This window comes from Sturnus vulgaris, chromosome 9, assembly GCF_052056855.1.
Source record: "Sturnus vulgaris isolate bStuVul1 chromosome 9, bStuVul1.hap1, whole genome shotgun sequence".
NCBI classification, from domain to species: domain Eukaryota; kingdom Metazoa; phylum Chordata; class Aves; order Passeriformes; family Sturnidae; genus Sturnus; species Sturnus vulgaris.
Genome location: NC_142251.1, coordinates 5,569,098 through 5,592,352, shown reverse-complemented (window position 1 = coordinate 5,592,352; position 23,255 = coordinate 5,569,098). Strand labels below are relative to the sequence as shown.

Here is a 23,255-nt window from a genome sequence, read left to right as displayed (position 1 = left end):
TTCTGTGAAGAAATTCTTCCTAACGTCCAACCTAAACCTCCTGTAGTGCAACTTCCTGTCCCTTGTTCGCAGGGAGCAGAGCCTGACCCCCACCTGGCTGCACCCTCCTGTCAGGGAGCCGTGGAGAGCGGGAAGGGCCCCCCTGAGCCTCCTTTTCTCCAGGCTGAGCTCCCTCAGCTGCTCCCCACAGGACGCGTACTCCAGACCCGTCACCATCTTCTCTGCCCGTCTCTGGAGAAGCGGCGAGCTTCATTGCACCTCGGCTTTGGAACAACGTCGGACAATCGCCAGGATAGGGGAATTCAGGGGGATAAGCTGGGATGTTTGCACGACTGGCAGTGGCTGCGCTATGGACAGGGACACCCGGCCAGTGCCGCGAGGAGGGCGCTGCACCTTTAAGGGGCGGGTCTATGGGGCCCCGCCCTGGCCCTCGCCCCACCCCCTCGCTGGCCCCGCCCCCGGTGTCGCTGAGGGCCCGCGGGACGCGGCGGCGGCAGCAGCAGGGGGAGCAGGGTTTGTCCTGTCATCATCGCCATCATGCAGCGCCGGGTGTTCGTGGTGGGCGTCGGCATGACCAAGGTACCGCCGCCCTCCCTGACGCCCGTGTGTGCGCGGGGGGACGCGGCCCGCGCGAGGCCGGCCTCGGCGGCGCTCCCCGGCTGTCCCCTGCTGGCGCTGAGGGGGAAGCTGCTGCGGGAGCTGCCCGCGCCCACCCTGGCGCGGCTGAAGCCCCTCACGGGACTCGCTGGCACCTCAGGAGCGCACTGGCAGAGCCCGAGTCCGGTCTCGGCCCGGCGGCAGCGGCCCCGCGCAAAGTTCAACCTTGCTCGGGATGTGAGGGGGGCCGGGCCCGGCCAAGGTGAACGGCGTGCTCCACAGAGCCGGTCGATACAACAGCCCTGCAGCGGGCACAGTGTCCCCATGTCCCCGTGTCCCCGTGTCCCCCCAGCCGCTGACCCAGGGCCCGTCCCGGGGCAGGGGCTCGGGGAGGGCAGGGCCCCGCAGGGTCTGTTCTGAGGCGTTTCTGTTCCTGTCCCTTGGCTTGTGAGCGCACAGTTCGCCCCCTTAGCTCCTCCATAGCTCCCCTGGAGCCCGTGGTAGCCAGGTGGCCGTGGGGCTCTTCTCCCAAGTAACAAGTGATGGGGCAAGAGGAAGTGGCCTCAAGTTTCCACAAGGCACGTTTGAAGTTAGAATTAAGATTAAGTAAAACTCTTCGCCCAAAGGGTTGTCAAACCCAGGAACAGGCAACCTGGGTTTGGCAGTGCTGAGGTAACAGTTAGACTTGATCTTTAAGGCCTAAAGGATTTTATGATTTTCAAAGAGGAACAGTAAAAGAACCATTTTTATCTTTGATACATGAATCTCAAGACAACTTTGATATTTGTCAGAGTAGTCAGAAACTCCTCCCCTTGGCACCTTTTAAATAATAGCTTTTTGTCTTGTGGCTGCATGGGTGTTTCTCCAGCATGCGATGTGATAGGGAAAGGATTGAAAAGTTAAAGACAATTCTGTTAATTGTGTTTATTGGACTAGATCACGGAGTATAGTAATGTAAGTTATTGAGCTCACTGGTGATATCCTCATGGAAGAGACAAGTAAAACCTGCCAGACGCCACATTAGATCTTAAGTATTTTATGATGAAATCTTTTAGAACTGTATTGCTTCTATTTGATTTAATGTTAATGATGTAATGACTGCTAAAGTTTGCTATATCTTCTCACAACAACAGTCCATGTTTCCTGTGTGTGTAACCGTCAGTTCCCTAGTGCTCTGCATTTTCAGAAGTGGATCATCTCAATTACCAGTTGAGCATGACTTGAGGAACTGTCAGTACTCTTCTCCTCTGTTAGCCCAAGTGATGTCAGTCACTCCTACAGACTTCTATAATGATCAACTCACCAACTGTTTTTTCTTATGACCTTTGCTGTCTAATCTCATGAAAGAAGGCACTGCAGGAAATACAGCTAAGGGGTACAAATGGCTGGAGTCAGGAGGATAAACAGAAAGAGGCCACAAATTGATTTTTGTATGCTCATAGAGGATATCAAATAATTTGTGGGATTATAAATAGTTAGCATGAGGGTTTCTTTTAGCAGTGACACTTTTTGTTAGTGATGTAAAAATGCAAACCACTACCTTGTGGTGGTCTCTAATAATTCACACTGCAAAGAAAATAGAAATGCCACCTCTACTCCAATGGTAAGGAGTAAGGTGTGATCAATTCTCTACAAAGAACAAACATTGCCTTGTTACAAACAGTAGTATAACAAAAAAAAAGTGGAAGGGAGATATTTATCAAAGCTTCAGTGATTATTATGACGTGTATTATGATGAATTGGTGAAGATCACAGTTATTCTCTGTTTCACCCACAGGCTTTGGACAGGATTATTATCCATCTCCATAGTCATGGATCTTCTTTAACACTGACTAGAAATAGCCCTCAGCTCCCATAAAGTTGCACTATTTTCTCTTTTTAGCCATTGTGGGGTCTGGCAGCAGCACTTAGGAATTGTAAAGATTTTCTACATGCACTTTTGGGTGAATGAAATTACATTGTTTGCATTATTTAAAACTTCTTTCTAAATTAAATATAAAGTTTTTAAATATGCCAATTTGAGCAAAATATGAGTTAAATCTCACTATGATTTATTCTCAGTTTGTTTTTTGTCCTTTTCTCTTGCCAGTTTTCAAAACCTAGTGAGAAGAGTGCTGATTATCCTGACATGGCTAAGGAAGCAGGTAATTTAGTAATAAAGCATTTTGTTTGATTGCTGATGCTTATTTTAGGTCTTATAGCCAATATTTTTATTACATGTATGAAGGAAAAGCTACTGTTCAATAAATAGATACACCTAAAAAGCAGATTTAAAACTCAGACCACTTTCACCAAATCCATAACTGACCTGTCCAGGTCAGCCCTTCCAGGCTGAAGTCAGCAGGATGGTTTAAAATTGGATTGTGCACTTAAATAATTTAATACTTATCTATATTATTCAAAACATACTCTCATTGGGACGAACGGCCTTGGTGCATGAACACAAAATTGATTGGATGAAATTTTCTGATAAAGAAGCTTGTTCAGAACTCAAAATACTGTGAAATTACCCTTAAGAGCATGAAGTTGTCCCTATGAGGTACTAGACTATATTAACCATTTGCACCATACAGTAAGGAATTTCTACAACTCTAATGTGTGAATACTCTACAAGGTTTGCTTGTTATGGTTGTGAGAGCTGCTTTTTTATTTAACCTTCAATTTTAAACTTTTTTCCAACTTTTAAACTGTTTCTTAGGCCAGGCTGCTTTAGCTGATGCTGGGATTCCTTATTCAGCAGTGAAGCAAGCATGTGTGGGTTATGTCTATGGTGAGTACTGTTTGATTGGGATGTGACTTCTGTGACAATTGCAGACATCTCTGTGGATAAAGATGAGGAGTGCCATCAATAAGCTTTCTTTTAAGGGGAAATCTATTTCCATTGCAAAAAAATTTTTCCATTTACTTTTCTTCTGGTTCTCTGTTATCAACTGTATTGTGGCATCTGAAGTAGGGTCAGTCTGCTGTGATACCCAGAGCAGCTCCCAAGCCACACCTCTATGCCCCTTCTGTCCAGTCCAGTTATGTCCCTTTGATTGACAGCCTGTGAAACAGAAACAGGACAAACTCCTGGTTTTAAAATCTGAGGAGTTTCATTTTGTTTCTGAGGTTCTTTACTGTGGATACCTGAGAGCTATACTCAAGGTGACAGCTGAGAAGTTCAAGTTTACAGTTTAATTGGTAGCACTGCACACACATGGCAGGATTTATTTTTGTTGAGTTTGTACCTTATTTTAATGTTGTGTTTCTATTTGAAGGTGACTCAACCTGTGGGCAGAGGGCAATCTACCATGGTCTAGGTCTAACTGGCATTCCCATCATCAATGTTAACAACAACTGTGCTACTGGATCCACTGCTTTGTTCATGGCCAGACAGCTTGTAGAAGGAGGTGGGTTGTTTTGCTCTGTGCCCATAAGAGATGGTCTGGGATGCAGTGGGGTGGTGTATGTGGATGGGCACGTCTTTTCCTGTGTCATGAGCTGCATGAACCTAGTCAGTTCTACCAGTTACGTGTTCCTGCAATTATTGCTTGGAGCAGTGCAGAACAAGTGGCATTATAGGACTGCAGGCACCAGATTCTTCGGGATGAAAAGAAGAATCTGCCAAAAAGCTTAGCATTTTCTTTTAGTTTGAAGTTAATGTGAGTGTTTAACTAACACATTTTTGGAAGGGAGGGGAGAGAGCAGACTGACAGACCATTCTTTGAACTGGCAGATGAGTATTTCCTCCTGTTTTTGCAGTTCCTTTTTGGACTTTGATACTTTCTTGCACTGATGCTGATGTTTCTGTGTGAGAGCTATAGTAACACTGTGTATGATTGTTTAGTATTTGTAGGTGAGACACAAATGCTTGGTTGTCTATGAGAGTTGCTGTCAGACAGTTAAAAATAAACCCCCTATCCTGTAGTGATCTTTCATTCTTAGGAATCAATATCTTTGTATCAATATATTGTCCATCTTAATTTGATTCTTTCAAAAATGAAGGAGGAAGGAAGAGCAGCTGGTAGGTGTTTGTGTACATACCTTGTAAAGGAATAGTTCTAAGGACTTAGTGTCATTTATAATTGCATCCAGCTTTAAATAGCCACACATTTTATTTTAAGGTTTGGCAGATTGTGTTCTGGCACTCGGCTTTGAGAGGATGGCAAAAGGATCTCTTGCTTCAGGTGTAAGTGTCTGAAATACTTGATATGTTTTGTGTTTGTACATGAGATACACTTCCTCATTCTCTGAGATGTATTCTCCATAATTCCACTTGCTTTACTGTGTTGCTGTAGATGATGACAAAAGAAACCATTAGTTTGATCTAAATAATCTTTTGGTGAGTTTTGTGATTCTAGTGGCATCTATGACATACTATAAAAAATACGTTTCTAAAACAAAATTCATGTGTCATGTTTGTTGTATTTTGCCAAGATTATGTTAAAGGCTGGGTTAGTGGGGGAAGAGGAAAATACCAAAAAAAATACTGATGCTTTCTCAGTTGACCTGTTAACACCTCTCCCAAAATTAAGGGTTTCTTGACTCTTATTTGTTTTTACTGAAGAAGTGTGTGTGGGTTTGTGTATATTTTGCCTTAAGGCAAGCAATATTAGAGCCCATATGTCATTTAACTGCAGAACTGCCAAATTTGATAATATGTTCAAGAGATTTGGGTGAAAAATGTTACATTTAGCAAGTGATAAAAATGAGAGAGTTATCTTTTAACATGCTTTATGATATTTCATCTAAGCTTCATTGAAAATACTAATAGAGTATTAATTTTATGACTTGAAACTATATCAACTATAGGATTTTAAGTGAGGGGAAGAATACCCAAAGTCCTCTACTGAAAATAGCGACTGTGACAGAAATCATGTAGCAGTGATTCTTGCCATGAATCAGTGCAGTTTTTACAATGTTAAACATTTTCTGCTTATTTACTCTTTTTTTATAGCTGGGAAAGTATCAATACATCTGAACATGCCACTGAAGTGTAACATACTGCCTGGGGACTTGTCAAAAATATTAGAAAAACCTCTCATTTGCTTGAAATCTGTGACATTTTTGTGGTGATGTTGAAAATAAAAGGAAATTATGATTTGCTTTGTATTTCTGCTTTCAGTTTGCAGATAGAACTAATCCTATGGACAAACATTTGGAAATTATGATAAATAAATATGGCCTAGCAAGTGCTCCAGTGGCACCTCAGATGTTTGCAAGCGCTGGCAAAGAACATATGGAGAAATATGGTCTGTTAAAATACATTTTTTTCATTGTCATCTCTTTATTAAGTGATTTGAAAATAATAGGATTTTGTTTAAAGAAAGGATAGCATTGAGGTTGCATAACTTCCTGCATTTTATCCCTGTGCCTTAGGATAGCTAGAGGGGCATGGGGCTGAACTGTTTGGCAAAAGCTGTTGGGTATTTGATTTGATTTAATACCTGGTACAAGGCTGGTGCCACTGCTTTTTGCTACCCCCTGGCCAGACAAGGGAATTGGCTCCAAGGTGACAGCCTGGCCTGTTGTACATCTTTTATTTAGGGTATTATATGAAAAAAATAAAGACTTAGGCTCTAATATTTCAATGCAGCTGTTCTGCACTGATAGGAAAATAAGCATTTAAATTTCAGTAATAGAATAATACATCAAATAAAATGCACTTGTTTTCTGTGTTTTTATGTAAGTGTAAACCATAGAAGGGGGTTGTTCTGTCAGCTAAAACTCAGCCATGTTTAGTTTTTTTGAAACCTCAGCTGAGTTCTAAGGAAAGTCTTCATAACAGTGTAAAGATGCTTGTAAAGGTCAGATTCTTATGACACAATATTTAAACTGTTACATCAGCACTGTTTGAGTAAACAAAGTATTTCAACACAGCTTTCTTTTTCCCTTTTCAGGGACAAATCCAGAGTACTTTGCGAAAATTGCATGGAAGAACCACAGCCATTCAACCAACAACCCGTGAGTCACGTACTCTGCCTCTGTAGTCAACATCCCTGGTTGTTAAAAAAGATTAATGCACAACAAAGTGGTATTTTTATAATATGTTCAGAATGTTTTCAGCATATGTTCTTTATTGTGGAATGGGAAAATAAATAAATTATTCTAGGAATATATAAAAATGAATTCTCTATCTGGTGCCTTATACTTTGTTTTACAAAGAGCTCTATAGCTGCCTAGTAGTGTGATATTAGTGTGTCTGCTGCTCAATCTGAGATGGCATCTCTGTTTTCCATAGCTATTCCCAGTTCCAAAAGGAGTACACATTAGATGAAGTTCTGCATTCTCGGAAAATTTTTGATTACTTGACTGTCCTACAGTGTTGGTAAGGAGAGGAATTTGCATTGTGAACTAGATCTTGATGTTAAGACAAATATGGTATGAATCTATTTAAATAAAGTCTGTTTATGTGTAAATTATCATTTACAGACTGCTTTAAGTAAAACTCTTCATAAATAAAACAAATGTGGAAACTCTGTCATGACCAAACACTAGATACTTGCTCTCAGTGTAATACAGTGAGCTGAAATAAGTTTTGTACTTTGGGGTTCTCATATAATTCTGTTCTTTTACTAATGTGCATCCATTGCTGTTAAGTGTTAATTCTTTTCTTCAGCCTTTCCTAAGCACACTTGGACGGTGTATATATGTTTATAGCTTTGATTTGTCCTAAATTGAAAAACCTTAATGACACATTTCTATTTTGTCATGATTTTTAGATGTCTGTTATAAATATTACTAAAGTGACTAGTAAGCACTGATGGAATTTATAGTTTCAGTGGTATCAGCCAAAGAGAGTGGGGTTTTGTATGTTTGGGGTTTTTTTTTTTGGCTTGTATTAAAAGATAAATCTAAGGAAGATCAACAATCTAATAAAGATTGACATTACTGATTTAGAACAATAGCATCATTATTTTCCTTTCAATCAGTCCAACATCAAATGGTGCCGCAGCTGCAATTTTGGCTAATGAGGAGTTTGTGAAAAGGCATAAACTGCAGCCAAAAGCTGTGGAAATTCTAGCCCAGGTGATGGCTACTGATTATCCAAGCACATTTGAAGAAAACAGTTGTATGAAGATGGTAAGTTTACTATTCTGTATTCCCTGGCGTTCATTGGGGTGGTTTTTCTGAGGTTCTTTGCTTATAGTTTTGGATTGGTGTTTTGTGAGGGTTTTTTTGTTTGGTTTTGGGGTGGGTATTTTTTTTAGTTTTTTGGGTTTTTTAGCACTTGCAAGTCCTAGTGATGCTGTACATATTTTCATGTCATTGAGCAAACATATTATGCTTTGAGGTGAATGTAAAATTGATTTCTTTTGGACAGATATGGAATAAGCAAGGATTGATTGTGGAATGACAATAAGTAACTTACAAACAGGCTATCAGAAACCTAGTTTTTAACAAATTATTTGCAGGCTATTTTTTAAACACCTTGAAAGGCAAAAGAAAATTCCTTTCATTTTTCTCTTTATAATGAAATTTAAAATAATCAGGTGGATCATAGAAAAAGGTGACTAGACAATCTGAGGATTGTTTCAAGGCTGTTGGTCTGAGTCATGCAGAGGAACAATTTAGGTTGCAATCAAGGTTGAGGAAATAGAGGATATTCCTCAGAAAGATTTTGCATGCCAACAATAAGCCTGAGAATGTGTCATTTCTTTCTAGACAATTTTTATTGTATGAATGTCAAACTCTGACATGTGATGCATTAAAATAAATTAGAATACCATCTCCTTCTTTCACTGACAGGATCTACAGAAGCATAGTTAAAATTAATTGTAAAAATTAAACTGTGAGCTATATTTTAACATACAATTTCTCCTTTTTTTCAGGTTGGCTATGATATGACTAAAAAAGCTGCACAAAAATGTTTTGACAAAGCAGGGCTGAAACCTACAGATGTTGATGTGATTGAACTTCATGACTGCTTCTCAGTTAATGAATTCATCACCTATGAAGCTCTGGGACTGTGTCCAGAAGGTAATAGCAGCAATGGAGAGAATTGTTTTATTGAAATTGAAAGCACCAAAAATACTCAAATTAAGAAATCCTGTGATCTCAGTCTTAGGCCCCTTTTTTGAAGCTGTATTCTATCATAATCTTACCCCAAGATTTCCCTCCATCTGTGTATTTCCTTTTAAGAAGATAAAAATAGGACAAGAATTGCTTTAGCAAGTCACTGATCTTGGCAACATCTTTGCCTCAGAGTTGTTGGCAAATTATCAACGTGCATCTAAAGTCAACTGTGTAACAATGCTCAGTCTGTCCAGGTTAGTTTAATGTCAGTGAATCTGCTGGATTTACAACAGATTCAATGGCAGTTGAATTTAGCTCTGTATATGTAAGTAAAATAATTTAAAATTTTCTGCTGAAGAGGGTATTTTATGTTTTCAAATAACTGCTGTTGCAGTTCATGATATATTTAAATTCTAAACATATTCTTGTTTTGCATAGACTATCATCTGATATAATCTTTTTCTAATTTGTTAAATAATGGTGAGAAAATACCATATTCTGGCACTAGGTGGTATATTAAGTCTGAGCTTTCTTACTGAAACAGGCATTGATGGAACTCCAGGAAGACTTTTGTGTTTGCCTTTGAATGTTTGCTTTCTACTGTCTTTTTTGCTGTGTTTATATGGTATTTGCAGAAAAAATGGTAAATGTTTGACATATTTAAACAGGCACATTAAGCTCTTTAGGTTCATTCCTTTAATTGCAGAATAATCCTGGTTGTACTTGTCTATTTGACAAATTCACCCTGTGCATGGTTATTTAATAGTGCTGTTCTCACAACCCTTAGTCTGGCCTTAATAGTATATGAAGCTTATCTTGGAATGATAGACTAATTAGGCATAAAGATTAATGGAATGGCATAAACCACTGTGGATATAGATGGGCAAATCTAACCTGGTGTTCTCATTTAATGGCACCATGGGACCATGACAGATCTTTGTTAGACTTCAGGGTTAATAATGTTGGCTGAAGAAGCTGGTACAAGAATACATGAGTATAAGCCTGGTTAAAAGGGAGAATTGTCTGGAGTCTGCAAAGCTAAATAATTCCAAGCATTAGTCTTCTGAGTGGTTTTATTTACTATTTTAATGTCTTAATACAGCTCAAGGTACCATTAGTTGGCCTTTGTGGCAAGGGCTTGTGTTCAACGTGGTGCTCACCCTCCAAGTCCTGCAGGTCACAAATTACAACTGACCAAAGCCATAGTTCTCACTACAGTTTCATGAACAAAATATAAATAGGTTCATTATACTGATTGTATCATAATGCTGTATATACCAACAGAACAATTCAACAGCAAATTAAAAACAACTTTTGTACCAAATGCTTCTCTTCCACATTATGCTTTCTCCAATGGTATAAGCAAGTCTCATTCGTGTAGTTTGGCTAATTTTTGCTCTTTGTGAAATATGAGCTGTAGCATTTCTTAGGGTTTGACTGACACCCAGCATCTCTGGTAAGTTAGAGCAGAACTGAAAAATCACTTACAAATAAAAAAAGAATATTTTTCTTACATAAGCACTGTTTTGTAGGAAGAGCATGTGACCTGATCGACAGAGGAGACAATACTTATGGAGGAAAATGGGTTATTAATCCCAGTGGTGGCTTGATTTCCAAGGGACATCCTCTTGGTGCCACAGGTATTTCCCTTTTTTTGTTGTTGTTTGCTTTTTTTGCTTGTTCTGTTTGTTGTTTTGGGTTTTGTGTGTTTTGTTGGTTTTTATTTGTTTGCTTACTTTCTTTAAATTGCTGTGCCTGTTTCTAAGTGAGTTGGGTTGGCTCTTGGACAAAATGTGTTTGGATTTATGATGATAATTCACCCTCCTTGGAAATGAGAAGTTGTCAGAAAACTGGAGAAGATGAAACGTTTTAGAACACCAAATCTTAATGTAAACAGTTATAACAGTGAGGTAGAATATGCAGTTAAGTGTGGGGGCAGGAGGAAGTGTTCCAGATAAATGAGGCTGTGGGTATCTGTAACAGGATGAGAGTGCATTGCCAGGTTTGTATTAACTTTTGTCAGTTACACAGTGATAAAAGCAGAGGCACTTACTGGCATTCTTGCTTCTCCATTGCCTGCATGGGATGGAGGAAGAGTCAGTAAAATGCAGAAAATGACAAAACTCCAGCCTGTCAGCTTCTTTTCCCTTGGAAACAGTCTTGAGGCCAGTTATATGCTAAAAAAGGGTCCTGTAAATCCTCTTAAATATCCAAACCATTCCAGGGCAGGCTGCACCACAGTACATATCCTCTTCTTGAGGCTGAGAGAATGTGATGAGAATGGTGATAAGAATGTTCATTCTCATCTATTACTCGAATTTTAAAACTTAACTCCTCTTCTTCATAATGTTCCAATGTTGGAATGTTTAAACCAAAAGCTGTTCCAAAGTTGGCAGTGTTTCAACTTGGTGAATGAAGTGCAGATTCTTTGTCTGTCTTGTTCAAAGACTTGTGCAGTTGTCATGGGGAAGGGAGAGGAAGGGATGGGGGAAAGGAGAAATGTGTGAGGAACGTCCAGAGGAGGGCAATGGAGCTGGGGAAGGTCTGGAGCACAAATCCTGTGAGGAATGGCTGAGGCAGCTGAGGGGGGCTCAGCCTAGAGAAAATAAGGCTCGGGGGGACCTTCTCACTCTTTGCAGCTTCCTGAAATAAGGGTTGTAACCCAGACAACTGGAGACAGGATGAGAGGATATATCCTCAAGCTGTGCTAGGGGAGGTTTAGGCTGGACATCAAGAGGAATTTTTACACAGAAAGGATGGTTAAACATTGGAATGAGCTGCCCTGGGAGGTGGTGGAGTGTTGAAGGAAGGACGGGCCATGGCACTCAGTTCCATGGTCTAGCTGACAAGCTTGGTGCTTGGCCATAGGTTGGACTCGATGATCTTGGAGCTCTTTCCCAGCCCGATGAACTCCGTGCTTCTGTGCGTGCCGGGGGACTGGACCCTGACTGCAGAAAGCTGATGGAATATTGGGGGGAGACCGAGGGTGAACATAATCAGAGTGTCAGGGCTGCGATGCAGAGGGGTTCCCCTTCCTTTGGGTTTCCCGAGGACATCCAGCTCCCTCCGGGCAGCTCAGACCCCTGGATGTTGCTCAGCCCCCGTTCCCTTGTCCCTCGGTGCGTGCGGGGCAGGCCCGGCTGACGGCGCGCTCTGCGCTCGATGTTTCAGGGCTGGCGCAGTGCGCGGAGCTCTGCTGGCAGCTGCGCGGGCTGGCGGGGCGGCGGCAGGTGCCGGGGGCGAAGGTCGCGCTGCAGCACAACCTGGGGCTCGGCGGGGCCGTGGTCGTGACGCTCTTCAGGATGGGCTTCCCCCGGGAAAGCAGGTGAGCCGGGCCGGACACACGCCGGGGGCTCGCCCTGCACGGGGGGAACCGCGGGCTGCACTGCCAGGCCTTCCGGAGCGCTCAGCTGGGGCTGTGCAGAGCGCAGGGACAGAGAGCTGCTGGCCCAGCCTGGCTGTCCTGCTTCCTGTGCCCTCAAAACTTAGCTGGTTTTGAGTTATTGCCCTGTAAACTAAAACACACAGCACGTGTAACTCTTGTGTACCTGCAGCACTGCAGGTCTGTACTGAGGTTAAAACTCACACGCTCTCGTGTCACATTGTGCACTAAGAGTTATTGAAAAGCTCAGACTGGCTTGTAGAAACGGCTCATGTGATTGTCTGTAAGGAAGACTAATGTTCGGAGGAAAAAAGCCACCAAACAAATAAAAAACATTCCAAGAATAAAACAGATCACATTAAAATTAATTAATTGAAACTAGTATCTGCGAAAACCAGCAAGACATCCACGGGAACAGAGAAACCATTGCTTTCACTGCTGAAATTGTTACTGGTTTAGTTCTATGAGGGATTGCTTTCAGCGTGTTTCACGTTATACTGTAATTCCATAGAATTCTGTTGTATTACCAGCTACAGAATTTGCACTTGCAATTGTAGCCTATTTCCAAGTAAGAGAACACTGATATGAAGCTGTCTGTACTCTGCTGTAGCTTGAATGGACAGGAATTGAGAGAAAACACTTAAAATTTGTATTGTTCTAGTATTTCAGAGGAGAGTTAAAATACAGTTCCCTTTACGTTTTCACTTTCAGCTCTCCTTAGAAAGATTGACATGCTTATTGTGGGCATTTTGGTTTTTAAAGCTCTTCCCAGTGCTTTGTTTTCTCTGAAGACCTGTGAACAGCAGAATTTATCATACAGTGGCCTTTCAGAAAGAAACATACCCCTCGCTCCCAACTCATATTTCTAAAATCTGTTTCAGCTAAACCTGTGCAATTCCTGGGAAGTGACAATATAACCTGTGGAAGAGGTGATGAGAGAAGCCACTGAACTTTCAAGGGCTGCATCAGTGACTTTTTGTAGCTTCAGGAGTGATAATTCTGTCTCTTTTAATCCGTAAGAGGTTGTACCATGTGAGAAAAAAAGATAGAAGAAAAATATGTCTTCTCATGAATTCTCTTCAAACATGCTCACAAAACTTGTCAGTGGGTGTTGGTACAGTTTTAATCTGAAGGGAAATGACTTACAGGGAATACACCTTTTTCCACTGGTTTAAACTTTGTCTTTAAAAATACTGTCACTTTATGGAAAAAACCTGTTGCTATTTTTATATCATCAGTCTTGAAGTGGTGCTAGAAGTAGTTCTTCCTGTCAGGGAGAGCTTTTCATGTACAGATAATATTTCTCCTGAAGAAACTTAAGTCTAGTTTATTATGGCTCATCTCACCTTCACTGGTGTTCAGTATTTTAAAAATACCTTCATAAGAACAACTCAGCCCAGAGAAATCTTAGCAGTACTCATTTCATCTTACACTAGAGAAGCTTAAAACCCCAAAGGCTCTGTGTGGGAGATCCCTGACACAGGGAGTTGCACCAATGTGTGTCAGACTTTGGAATGGGACAGTGTGACTGATGTGCTCAGACACCCCTTACATAACTGAGTTATGATGTGCATTGTGTAATTGAGGGAGAGGTGGTGAAACTCCATGATCATGAAGATCCTTCACACCAGTTTCCTGCAGCAGTGGATGTACAGTTAATCACCAGTTCCAGATCAAGCCTGTGGCTTTAGTAATAGCTGGTGAGAAAGTGCCTCAAGGCAGCAGGACTTGATCCGTTTTGCATTAGTTTTTGAAGCAGTTCTCCTTTTTGTTTGGTGGCCTTTTCTGTTAAAGTTTCCATCCCTTTAGTGCAGCCTTGGTTTGTTAACAAAATGGATGTGTCTCCTTCAGACAAGACAGTGCCTGCTCTGGCTACCCTGTCACACATCTACAGGGCAGTGTCATTACCCCAGTAAGTTCCAGCAACATTTCTTGAGCAATTCTGTCACTTCAGCATTATCAAACCTGACCACAGTTTTGGACCTTGCTGCCAAGAGATGTTAAAAGCAGTGAACTTGTTCCTCCTGCTGCTTGAATTGCCATTTCTTTGGACATTTATCTGTACTTTGGCTCTGCTTGCCCCTGCAGAAATCAAGAATTGGGCCCCATGTTGCTATCAGGCCGTGCAGGGTGATTTCTCCAGAGTATCAGGATTAAGATTAATGATTTACTTTCATTATAAAATTAATCTTCACTTCATACACTCAACACACAGATATCTGGAGTGACTGTAATTCAAGCTGTCAAGAGAGCAAGCTTCACTTTGATACCAGAGTTGCTCTAAACTGCTAAGATATTTCTTGCTGGTGTTAGGCCTATTCATGATCATCTGAAGATGCTGAAAATGTGATTTAAAGTGTTTAAATTAATGGGGTTTTTGTTTCAGCAACGGCCGTATTGCAGCTGTGCCTCTCAGTGCAGCTGTTGATGGATTTAAGGCACAACTGGTCTTCAAAGAGATTGAAAAGAGGCTCCAAGAGGTATCTGAATACTTCTTTTACCTACAACAGGATTTTAATTGATAGCAGAATGTGTGTGAAACCTGTTTGGAATGTGTTAGCATCCATCACTTTTTCAGGACTGCTCATTGAAACAAATGTTATCGATTTGGATTTTGCTGGATACCTTTTACACTGTGCCATGATTTTAAATTACTTTTTATTCAGATAGTTCCTACCTGCACAAGGATATTTCAGTGGAGGCAAGCTTAGGTTGTATGTGAGGAGCTTGCTAACTAACCAAAGGAACTGTGTTTGGTGTTAAGTGCTTGCTTTGTAAGTGTGATCTGAAGAAGAAATCGCATTTTGTCAAACTTATGTTTGTGTCAGGACAAGGCTATTAGGACTATTCTTCTTAGTTTAATAGATTTCAATATAGATAGTCAGTTTTGTTTGTTTAGATTTTTTTATTGTTTCGATGATGCCTAATGGGGGAAATATATATTTTCATATTACTAGAAATGGTGAAGGTTTTTTAATTATTTCTATTAAATTAAGACTAACTGAAAATTAGATTGAAGTAAATTACTTTCTCATTCCATGGTCATTACAGGAAGGAGAGCAATTTGTCAAGAAAATTGGTGGAATCTTTGCCTTCAAAGTGAAAGATGGTCCTGGTGGGAAAGAAGCAACTTGGGTAGTAGATGTGAAAAACGGTAAAGGCTCTGTGGCAGTTAATTCAGGTCAGTGCTCTTTTATTATGTCATTGCAGAACACACATAAAACTAATGAATACAGGCTCATGTTCTGTTCAGGCTGCAGTGACCTTGAGCAAAAATCATGTAGATCTACCTTAATTTTAAACTTTTCTTATTACTGACACTTTCAATCCATGGTGTTCCAGACCAAGAGCTAAACCTCATCTACTCTGAATCTGCCTAGAGATAATAATGTATTTTATTAGAGGCTACAGGCAGAGCTGTCATACAATTTCACAGAAATCAGAATGAAAAAAAAAAAAGTTAAAATCAAACCTCGGGAATATTGCTACTCTCACCTCTTAAAATTTGGGCCAAAAATGTAACTTGTAGCTCTTTCTTCAGTTGCTTTGTTGGAGACACTGATAAGCAGTAAACTGGTCTGCCTTGTCAAGTTACTTCTCTGCAGGTAGTGAAGCAACAAAACTTGATTGGTTTCAGTGCTGTACCAACTGACATAAACTTCAAGTTCCATTTTGAAAAAGGCAGAAATAAGAAACAGACTGGGGGGTGTTGGGGAACCCTATAAAAATATGGAAAACACAGGATTTGTACCCTTTGTACCCTTGCCATGAAAATGTCTTGTCTCAAATCTGAGGCCACACACCCTAATAAATGAAAATGAAAAAAATAAAAAAGACAAGAGCCAGTCCTCAAAATCTGATATATCCATTAGCCTGCATCACAGACTTTTAATTAAAAACAAGACAGGGGATTTGATTCAGAAATTCATTGTTATATTTTTACAAAAAGAAGACCACAGTCTTCTGTTGCATGGCCAACAATTTGTCAAAGATCTCAACCTAATAATAAGATGAGTGCAGGAAAAGATGTGTGCAGGTTTTAGCCCTTTGGTTTACACATCAATATTTGTATCAGAGCTTATGAAAATAATTTTCCAGCTTACTTCTAGTAAGAAGATCCTAGAAATTTCTGTACTTGAATTAATTCAAATGAGTGCTTTCAGAATGCACATGTTGTTCCCATGGAAGGAGAGGGCAGGAAATGCCTGAAATGTCAGTAGTGAATATCTCCAGAATGTCACAGGGGAAAAATCTGTTCCAAGCTGATCTTCATACTAGCAAATATAAGCTTGATAAAACAAAGATTTTTATCAGTGCTTGCAATGAAAATTCTGTCTGGATATAAGTAGATTATTATTTATTTTCAAGGAATGAATTTGCTTAGCTTTTCAGGAAGGCCCATCCTTCCTTCAGTGTTGGGATGGTCTGTGCTGCAATGTGGCCCAGCTGCCTCTTGGCTTTGGGGGGCCTCTTGGTGATATTTTTTTAATGGCTCTTACATGTACATACTTCAGGTACCATTTGCTGATGTGTGGTCTGAAGGGATGCTCCACGTAGCTGTAGCTCCTATAAATGTTTCATTTCTCACTTTGAATCTTCATTCCACTCTTGTCTTGCAGATAAGAAGGCAGATTGTACAATCACAATGGCTGACACTGATCTGCTGGCACTCATGACTGGCAAAATGAACCCTCAGACAGTAAGTACAGCAAAGATTACCTGATCAGGGAACTGGTTGGTTTGTTTAGAAAGTGTTTAAGTTGAAATAATTTGAATGTTTTCATCCAGAACTGCCATGGCTGATGTGAAAAATGACAATTCTTGTGCTCTGAACAAATCAGCCAAAGTGAGATCCTTCAAGAAGGACAGGGATGTATGTCAGACATCCTGCAGGGATGTGTCCTGTGTTATATCCCAGAAGGAGATATAATAGTGCTTGGTTTGCAGAGAAGAGGGGCGATCCAGTTTTTGCAACATGCCATAAGAAAGAAGGAATGTGGGCCTCTCTTTGGAGGGCTTTACCCCCATAGCTGACATTAGTGTAAGGAGTCATCTTGATGCTGAAAAGTAGAAATTGAGGTGAGCATCTACTGAATGCCTGTGATTATTTGTTGTTGTTAGGTGGGGAGTTTGGGTGGTTTTGGTTGGTTGGTTTCATTGTTTTTATTCCTCTGCATGCCAAAAGCAATCACAGTGTACAAGTAAACCAGATGTTTAAGTTAATTTTAAGTTGCTATGCAGTGCTGTGCTTCCACATTTGAAATGTTGTGGGTAACTGTTCCAAGATTTTGGTCTGGTAGTCATGGGGTAAATTTTGTAAACTGAAACATGTCTAGGAGAAGTTTTAAGATAAAACACATTATAGAAATGTAATATACATGTAGAAAATTCAGGAGCAACTGCAGCTTTTAATCTACAGTTTGGATATTTTGGTGCATGCAGTTTATCTCTTTATAAAGTCTGGAGGAAAAAACACAAATTTACTGCATGTCCACTTTACAAGTGAGATTTGTAAAATTGATCAGGACCAAAGCCAGTTAAAGCTGAGGAGGATTTGAGCTAAGCAATCAGTTGTGGCACCTACTGTCACTGTGGCTTTATTGTTTGCAGTTGAAATAATCAGCTTGCCTGCTATGAACAGGCACCACCCAAACATGGGGTGTTCTGCTTGCTCCAGGTACAAACCCATGGCTGTGATAATCTAAAAAACAAGCAAGTTTATTCTCTTTAGATATCCCAAATGTAATAAGAATACAACTTTCTCAGTTTACTGTTCTACAGTCAGACAATGCCTTTGTTTCTGGAGGTGAGGTGTGTGCCAGAACTATTGGAATTACCAAACTGGTCATCCATAATAACCCATAACTGTCTGGAGGGGTGTATTTGGGATAATATGTTGTATTGCATTTCACCTAATCTTTCTTTCTTTTCAGGCATTCTTTCAAGGCAAATTGAAGATTTCTGGGAACATGGGCATGGCAATGAAACTTCAGAATCTACAGCTTCAGCCAGGCAAAGCTAAACTTTGAGCTCAATAGAGTAAATAGTACTTGATATTCTTGACAAAAAAGTAGAATGAAAATAGACATTATCAATAATATGGCACAGTCTGGGTTTGATTGGACCTCTCTCACCTAAGTTCTGTGGTTAGAGACCTTAATTCTCTTAACAATTTCCATCAATTTCTCTATGGCTAAGCTTGAGGCACTAACACTTAAAAATTGTACATGGTGGGGCTTTGTGACAGCTTTTGTTCGAATCAGTACGGACAATTTTGTAAAAATTAGAGCTGAATTAGGCTGCTTACTGTTGTTGAGGTTAGTTGGAAAGGAAGAGAGGAAAATTATAAATAGTTTGGCACATCAATGAAATAAGTTGCATTTTTTAAAGGCTATAATAGCAGGTCGTACAAATGCTTTCAGACTTCCATTCTAACCAGTTTACTGCTGCTTACATTAAAATGGTCTTGTAAAGGGGATCTCTAACAACATTTTTTTAGAATAAGTTTTAGGAATTTGCTATAAAATACTTTTCTTATTACTACTTTGGAATTAAAAAATAAATAAAAAATCCAGAAGTAAGCAGGAACTAGAATGCTGAATTGAGGTTGACAGGATTTGATAATACTTCACCTTGCAAACAGATTAGATTTGCTAGGAGAGCAGAGAGAGAATATAACCAATATGTTACCTGTTTTCTCCTGGTGAAATCTTGTATTGATCATGATGAAATTCTTGTCAGTTATGTAAAAGCTTTGAGTTCTGTTTTGGGAAAATGTATTCTGGTTGGAAGTTTAATAGAAAATTAAATATACTTTTCCTGTTCTTCTGCGTGTCTCTTTCTCAGATTTACAAACATGGATTTCATGTTAATGTACTGAACTGTTTTATTCAGGTTGTCATAAAGGGCACCTGCAGGCCCTTTTTCCTCCTCAGGCATTGGCAGTACATCATCCATAAACTTCATCTCAGTTCAGTAGACACATCTCACATCTGCAACTTTCATTTCCCTGCCTTAACTAAAATAATAATAAAATGGAGAAAATTCAAGCCAATCATTCTGCCTCCTATTGGGAATGGTGACAGATTGCTGAGCAGTAAGAATGGCTCTACTGTATCAGACCTTCTGGCCCACTGGATTTTCTCCCTCTTAGTACCTTGGAAGGAAGATGAAGATGGCCCAATCATCTGTTTACTCAGAGTACTTTCCTAAGTGCCACTGATGGTCATTTTTTTTTTACCCCAGCTCACAGATTTGACCCAAAAGTGGTTATGTCTGGATTGTCTTTCATGAAGTTGTCCAGTCCCTTTTGGAATCCTTGGACAGCTTTTTTGGCATAGATCATGAGTTTCTGTACCTACACATGATATAGAATTAAACTTACTCCTTTCTATCTTATATATTGCACATTTATACCTCTTAGTTTTTTGAGGGGGCTTTGTGTTTTACTGGAAGAACAGTGAACAGCTTCAGAGCACTACTGGTGTTTATATTCTTGTCCTGTCACCTTCAGGCTTCACAGCTTACAGAGAGGTCATTCAATTTAACTGTGTCACATGGAGAGACCCTTGTAACCTTCTGTGCATCCAGGTATCCTTCCTGTATGCTGCATTCTAATGGTCCTGTTAAAAAGTTTTCAAGATATAAGAGCATTTTCTGCCTACATTTTTCTTTCCCCAGTTGCTTTTTTGACCACTCCTTGTTTTGAGGTGATGTTTTCTTGGATCTCTTTGAAACTGGGGACTCATTCCTTTCATACTAACTCAGTGCTTATTTCTGCATTGTGAAACTGAAATATTTTAAGTTATTGCTCTATATGCATCAATTCATTTGTATTGAATTTCAGCTGTCTTTTACTGCCCAGGAACTCAGTGTTCAGGCCTGGTCTTTAATATCTGGATGAAACAACATTTGTGACCCCACTGTTCATCATCTTTTCCAAGGCATTATTTTTCTTTTAATTAGGACAAATATGGCATTGCTCCACTGTAAACTTTTAAAAGTAAAGTCTGGTCATACGAACTGTTTCCTCCTGTGCACTGTTTATTGACTTATCTAAAGGATTGGAATAGATAGGAGTCATATCTCCTCAAATGAAAGCAATGTTTTAACTCTCTGTAAAATAACACTTGCTATTGTATTCACTGCTTTTTCCTAAGTTCTTGCCATTTGGCTTGTGGGTTAAAACAAAGGGGAATTACAGGATTGCAGCAGTAATTCTGTACAGAAAACAATTTGTTCTTCCTCTTGAATTATTGATACTACCAGAAGAACTCCGAGGAGATGTCTGTTGTGCAAGCTAAGAATGTGCCTTTTTCAAGAATTTTGAGCACAGGAACAACTGTCCACTGCTTTGGCCACTGTTTAATTAAAACAGAAAATGAGTTTTGAAATGCACACAAGATAACAGTATATTTACATATCAATGTAAACCTAGATAACAGTAGTCCATCCCAATAATAGTTCAAGTAGGATGTGCTCAGCTCAGAATGAGATTAGTTCTTTAAGGGGGGAAAAGTTGCACAGAAGTATGAAGGTGAAAAGGAAAGTGCAAAAATAACTTTGGAGTTTGTTTGCTACCATGAGAAATAATATCCAAGGCTAAGGCCCTGGTTTCTCCCTCAGAGAAATCTGGGTTTGCACAGGCCTGGGGCTTTCAGGCTTGAGCATCTACAGCTATGTTCGAACAGAAAAATCCCAGATTAAAGCTTCCATTCCCATCAGCAGTAGGTAGAGGGAGTAGGTTAGCACAGCCTGCAGCTGGGAGAACTGGTAAGGCTGAGATTTCTGCAGGATTTAAGGAGATGGAGTAAAGGACAATGTCGTGTATTTACCCCATTTACCTGCTAATGTCTTATTTTGACATCTGTCCTGCATTGCTTCTTCACTTTCAGCACCTTCTTTGTGTTATAACTTGCTGAGTAATTTTTTTATATAATACTTCCTCTGGTTTTTCTGGGAGTGAGGGGGAAGGTGTTTTTTCTAGAAATCCACAATCCTCTGTGAACATTCTGCAGTCTTAGAATATGGCAACTTTGAATAAATAAATGTTACAATGGATAGAAATAATTTACTTTCATGAGGAAAAGCTCTGTGGTACAAAGCAGTTTTTGACATTGTGAAGTTGTTACTCATTTTTTGCATAACTCAAAGCATTACCTTAGTCTGTACCATTTTAGAGATCTTGCTACAAAGGTTTTCTTTCTCATTCCCTACTGCTTTGTTGGCCAAGCAGCATTAAGTTTCTTTTCCGCAGCTACAGTGCCCTGTAGCTTTAGTTCAGCCTTTTAACTGAAGTTTGTTACTGCAATTGTGTTATGTTAACTGGATTCCTTGGAGGGAGAATTAGAAAGGAAGTTAGAGGTACCAAAAGGTGGCCAGTCACTGAACATAGCAGTGCTTTAATTTTTGTGTCAAAGGCCTTGTGTAAAGGAAAAAAATAAATTGTAATCTAGGCAGAGGGTTCTCAGACTCCCAGCTCACATGAGGGGCAATCTCAACTTTAGACATTAAAATACTTGGGAGGGTTGTTCTTCCTTCATGGACTCTGGTGAGTGCCCCTTGCCAGCTCTTGATTTGGGTTTTTTTCTCAGCTATAATTAGTGGGACAGCTAGAGGTGTTGTCAGGTTGGCAGGTATATCTTACCTTTATTTTCTTTTGCAAAATACATGTAATTCTTGCATATTGAAATTTTCACTATAATGAAAAAAAGCAAGAGAAGCAAATGATTTGTCAGAGTTGGGGCCACTGAGCTGAGTTGATACCTGACTCAGCAGATCTGGCTTGCAAGAACTTGAGTGAATGCTTTGGTTCTGGAGCACAGATTTTATTTTTAAACTTTTACTTCAGTTTTACATTTTCAGCCCTGCTGCTTTGCCTAATCAGAAATAGGTTCAGTGCAGAACAATACACTTACTTTTGAAAATGCATGTGTGTGACACAGTCTGGCAGGTGGCATTGCCTGTGTACAGCACATCCTGGTGCAGAGTGAGGAGGCTGTGAACAGCTGAGCACAGTTCGTGGCAGCTGGGTTAGAGAGCTGCATTTTTGGGCAATAGATCATTCCAGGATGCAGCAGGATGGGATAAAGGGCTTTGACTACATCTTCCCTCTTAGGATAGAAAAAACTGCAGATAGTCACAAGGCTGGTTTTGTCCTTTTCCCATATGTCCAATCCATCTGAGGTCAGATTCAACTCTTACCTCCTTGGAACAGGAAATCCATCACTTCCTTCTCTGCAGAGCACCGAGAGCTCTGCATGTCAGCTCTCGTTAAGCAGAAAAGGGTAAGAATGCAATTAGCCTGGTGGATAAAAGGCAGGGAAAAGTCTCTTAACTATGAAAAATCAACACTTGAGGAAGCAAACCACATGTGGAGAACAAATGCTGGAAAAAGCCCCAACTGTTTGGAACAAATGCCTTTATTACTTAAATAAACAGCAGTGTAATTTGTTGGAGTGACAGTGTGAGCTGCTCTGTACCCTGTATCTGTAAGAAGAATTCGTTACTAACTTAAAAGCAGATGGCTTTGTATGGCCCTGGGTGGGTTTTCTGGGAAATGTTAGTTATATGCTGTGATACAGGAACAGAAACATCCTAATAATGCTGCAGCAGGCTAAAAGGAACATGGATAGTATAAAACAAGAACAGAATATGCTGTGTCTGTTTCCCATATTTCAGGTAGATTAAAAGCAGTCATGGATTTTTAAATTCTTTTTTTAACAGTACACGTCCTCTGGGAGACATCTCAGAGTTCATTTGGATCAAGACACAGATGCCAATAGGCTCATGGTTAGGCACTGTTGTGAATTCTTAGGTATGAAAAATATTTCCCTTCCTGCTTTGGAGACAAAACCCCCTTGTATTCCTTGTGGTTTGATTATTCATTTTTTGAAGCAAAATGACTGCTAGTTACTTAGAAGAATTTTAATGATTTCTTTCTCTCCTTTCATATAAAGGCACAATACCAGTACATAATAGTGAGCACTTCAGGAATGTCAGTATTTCTGTTGAGTCTTAATCAGATAAATAAAGGTGAGAATAAAGAATATTTTGTTACCTTTTAAAATACAGCTAAAACCTCCAGACTGCCTTGTGGCTCACTCCAGGCAGATCACAAATGAATTGATGAATTTCAGTGGAAAACCACTGTTTTTGGAGCTTGTGCTTCGTAGATCTGCTTATCCCTTTTGTTCTCTGATGTGTTTGGTGTGTCTGTTATTTGAGTTTATCATATCACAAGTAAATTTAGCCTGTTTAGTACAGTAACAGTAGTTGCAGA

General features: G+C 40.0%; 1 protein-coding gene across 1 annotated transcript; it reads left to right on the top strand.

Moving 5' to 3' along the window:
* Window positions 1-443: 443 nt before the first annotated feature.
* Window positions 444-18,798, top strand: SCP2 (sterol carrier protein 2). Its single transcript, XM_014870619.2, has 16 exons — window positions 444-579; window positions 2,687-2,741; window positions 3,296-3,367; window positions 3,855-3,986; window positions 4,701-4,765; window positions 5,702-5,828; window positions 6,477-6,540; window positions 6,818-6,904; window positions 7,509-7,659; window positions 8,409-8,556; window positions 10,125-10,232; window positions 11,764-11,917; window positions 14,361-14,454; window positions 15,026-15,155; window positions 16,594-16,673; window positions 17,908-18,798. Exons 1-16 carry the CDS (start codon window positions 538-540, stop codon window positions 18,001-18,003), a joined length of 1,605 nt encoding a protein of 534 aa, XP_014726105.1. The 5' UTR covers window positions 444-537; the 3' UTR covers window positions 18,004-18,798.
* The last annotated feature ends 4,457 nt before the right edge of the window (window positions 18,799-23,255 follow it).